Raw genomic sequence first — 4,467 nt, forward strand, 5'->3', positions numbered from 1 at the left:
ACTATTATATGTGATGTACGTTTTTTGGGGGTGGTTAATGAAAGTGTTCTAAAACGCGACATTAATTTCTTGACGACCAACACTTTTGGTAGCTCATTTTACAATGCAATCTAGTGCACATCCTTTGGTTCAATATATATTAGGTCATTTCAAGTATTACAGTAATGTTCAATTTACCAAAATAATACTTTAAAATTTTAAGCTTCTATTATTATAGGAATAATTTTATGTTAAGAAAACATTTCATGTGTTTTGGTTATAGGCCAGTTATACTGTACTAGTGCAAATTTTAAACATTTTGTATTGTGTTCAAGTTGGACAGAAACAGATCTCCAAGTGGTATGCCAGCAGCTAGGGTATACAGGTGGGGTCATCTATCACTGGTTTCACAAAAGTAATGATTCCAGTCAGCTGTTATATGAAAACCCTAATTGTACAGGAAGTGAGTCTTCATTATCTGATTGTCCACTATGGTCTCAAAGACAACTAGGAAGTGGTGTGTGTGGTAAGTGGCATCGTGATTGTCTCTTACATATTTTCCTTCTGAACGTTTTGTGATTTATATTTGAGTAGATGTAGTTTATGAGAGACACTACATCTGTAATATTTTTCTGTTTAAATAATTTAAATGCAGTATTGTTCTGTTTTGGTGAGACATATATATTTATATATACATAACCGGAAGTTGAATTGAAACAATTTAAATAAATTAAACAAGTGATTCTGAAAGTGTTATAATTTAGACTTTCTCATTAATTCAACAGGTCTTTTAACTTCAAAGAAAATCCATACCCTGGCATTGAAAAACTCTATTCAGAAAAACTGTGTTTCTATTATTTATGATTTTACTTATAATTTAGTTTTTACTTTGAGTAAAAAGTACATATTAAACAAAAAAAATAGTTATTCATCTTTAAAAAAAAATCCATAACAGATTATACTTTGATTTACATTTTACATTGTAATCTTCCATTATTTACTTCTCATAATATAACTAAACCTTTTTGGGTAGTGTCTGACAAGATTTTCTTGGAGAGTTGCAATTGTATATTCTGTAATTCAGGTAATTACCATAAGAGATTTTTATTTCAGTAATATTGATTAGGAGTATTTGGAGTCTGAAAAGGAGGTGGATAGGTTTCTAGAAGTAGCACAATATTTTTTTTTTCACCAAATGGTTAATGAACCAACTAGAGATAGAAGGGAGATGCTGAACTGGATTTGTAGCTAACATCTAATGAGGATATAGTTACTGGTGTTGAGGTGGGAGGAATGACCATAGCATAATTAGGTTGGATATTTTACTGCATGTTGACTAGGATAATTCAGTTTTAATTGAAAATTTTTAGAAATCCAGTTTTGAGGCTATGAGGTAGGAGGTCATTGATTTTATTCAGGATTTATTTTGAAGAAATGTTTTGGAACGGTGTGGTTTTGATGCTAATTTGGAGTTTTTAGTAAAAACTTGAGATTTTAAGAATATATAATATATCTGATAAAATATACCCAAAAGTTTTAAAAGAGGAAGGGGAATTTTTGCTTAGTTAGTCTCACTTTAATGGGTTTAAAGACTTTATAAAGTGATAAAATATGCTTTGCAGAATCATTTGATGAAATTCAATGTTTTTTCAGATAACCAGCATGACTATAAAAGGAGCGTCCTATCTTAAAATCATTTAACTTTTTTTTTTCAAGATATTACTTCTTACGTGGATAAGAAAGGAGTGGTTTTGATTTACATGGTTTTCAGAAAGGTTTTAAAAAGGTGTCAAATAAAAAAACTGGTGAAAAGATTTGCCTCATCCAGTGTAGGATATATGATAGTTAAATGATTTAAAGTTAACTAATTAGGCAAAATCAGGTTGTTATTTATGAAGTTCAGTCTAATTTTGCTAATGTTATAAATGGCATGTCTCGGGGTTCTGTGCTAGGTAGTGACCGTGATCCGATAAGTTTTACACTATACTTATGTAATAGAAACACCCCAAGTATTAAATCCATCATTTACGAATATTCAACAACAGACTGGGTCAGATTTAATAGCCTAATATGTAACAATATTCCAAATATTGAGACGAATATCACATCAGAAACAGATATTGACAACTACGTCAACACATTAACAACAACAACAATTAAAAAAGCAATGGAAAGTATCATTCCCTCCAAAGTTAGAAACACAAATCCTAGTCACTGGAAATTAACACCAGAAATTTTAAAATTAATCTCCGAACGTAGGAAACTAAGAAGGACATTTATACGTACGCGAGACAAATTAACTAAACGCCACATCAACAAAGTAAGTAATAACATCAAGAAATTAATCCGCGAACAACAACGAAACAATTGGGACCAATACTGTAAAAGTATCGACCAAAACTACAATGATCCAAGCACTTTTTTGGAAGAAGTTTAAAAACATAACGAAAACCCAAGACTCAAGCAGCACAAACACGATACACTACAAGAACATCACAGCCACTTCAGACACCGAACAAACAGAACTATTTGCACAATACTACAAAGACACGTTTATCACCCCTGATCTAGATACATTCAGTAGAGACCACTTCACAAAAATCAAGAACTACATTAGCAACAACAACAAGGAACCATTTAACCCAACTTTTTCAGTACAACTAGATAAGAACACAAAATAACCAAAGAATTCTACTCAAGACCCATATCAGTAACAGAAATCAAACAGACACTCAAGTCCATCAAAAGAAAAGCCCCTGGGGATGATCAAATCAGCAACACAATTCTAAAGAACCTAAATGACACTGTAATCAAACACCTCGCAGACATCTACAACATCTCACTACAAGCTGGCTATTACCCTAAGGCATGGTAACATGCAATTATTAGAGTCATACCTAAAAAAGACAATGACCCATCCAATCCCAAAAACTTCAGACCAATTAACTTATTGAACACGTTAGGTAAACTCATGGAAAAAATAATAACAAAAATACTTAACTGTTTCCTTGAAGCAATTAACATAATTAACGAGAATCAGAATTCTGGCAGAAAACACAGACAGACAACCGATCATCTAGTAAGATTAACAAAATCAATCTACAGCGGATACAACAGAAAACAAACAACAATAGCTACATTCCTAGACATTCAAAAAGCCTTTGATTCAGTATGGCACGATGGACTAAGATACAAACTACACTCACTAAAAGTACCTATAACATTACTAAGATGGATTTCAAGTTTCCTGAATCATCGAACTGCCAGGATAAAAATTAACGATTCATTCTCGACTAGTTTCGGATTCTCTGCAGGAGTCCCACAGGGTTCGGTACTCAGTCCAACACTTTACAACATATTTGTTAACAACATCCCATTCCCTGAACAAACATACACACCAACATCACAATACGTGGACGACATTGCCATTTGGAGTATTTTGAGCAACCCTGGTACAGCCTCGAACAGAGTCCAACACGCACTGGTGCAAGTGGTGCAACTCGTGGCACGTATCATTGAACCCAACAAAGAAACAAGCAATTGCATTTCACAAAAAAATAAACAAATCAAGGAAAAAATTCAATAATCTCAAGTTAAAACTTAATGACGTTAACACTGCCTTCACGAATAAAGTTAAATTTCCAGGAATAAACTTCACTTCAAATTTAACACGCATTTCAAGGACATTACAAAAAGAGTTAATGTCAGAGTAAAATACCTAAACAGAATAGCTGGAACAAACAAAGGATGTTCACCTAAATCAATAATAACAATTTACCAAGCATTTATCAGGCCACTCATGGAATACAGAAGGGCAGTGACATGTATCATGTCAGATAACCAATACAAGAAACTACAAATTTTACAAAACAGAGCAATTAAAATTGCGTACAGACTGCCGAGCTACACACCTCAAGAATACCTACACAGCATTACCAAGTTACCAACAATTAAAATTGCGTACAGACTGCCGAGCTACACACCTCAAGAATACCTACACAGCATTACCAAGTTACCAACAATCAAAGATCGCTTTACACAACTTGCCACAAAAATTTTACAGAATAGCCAAAAATAGGAACATACAGACCAAACAGTTCAAACAATTAGCTCTAACACCAGAAACTTGGAACACATACATATCACCATTCAATTACATAAACAGCCTAGAAAACACATAAAAAAAGCTGAAAAAGAAATTTCTTTCAGTTACTTGGTGAGTGGGGGCACTGGTCAGGTAGATTATTGGCACCTGACCAGTGAAAGTGGGTTTTCTCGGGATACTCCCGTTTCCCCCCACAGCAAAATTCTGAGAATTGGAACACGGTCCTCCTCCTAGCCCTGAAAAGGACAGACAGACAGCCTCCTCCCCCACCCAAAATTTTTAGCCCTAGTGCTTTATCCCACCTGACACATCCTCGAAGGTGCTGCTGCCTGATTTTCTAAGCTTAATGTATGCTCCAGACCCAGTCAAACCAATTCCAGGAC

The 4,467-nt window shown here is 34.1% G+C and overlaps 1 protein-coding gene across 1 annotated transcript in view; it reads left to right on the forward strand.

The window, feature by feature from the left end:
• Positions 1–4,467, forward strand: part of LOC106472038 (protein bark beetle-like) — a 65,914-nt gene that overhangs the window by 26,692 nt on the left and 34,755 nt on the right. Inside the window, exon 3 of the mRNA XM_013932666.2 lies at positions 315–505. Coding sequence (XP_013788120.2) covers positions 315–505 — 191 coding nt within the window. The remainder of the gene's footprint in view (positions 1–314; positions 506–4,467) is intronic.

The sequence above is a fragment of the Limulus polyphemus genome, unplaced genomic scaffold, assembly GCF_000517525.1.
Source record: "Limulus polyphemus unplaced genomic scaffold, Limulus_polyphemus-2.1.2 Scaffold5036, whole genome shotgun sequence".
Lineage (NCBI taxonomy): Eukaryota > Metazoa > Arthropoda > Merostomata > Xiphosura > Limulidae > Limulus > Limulus polyphemus.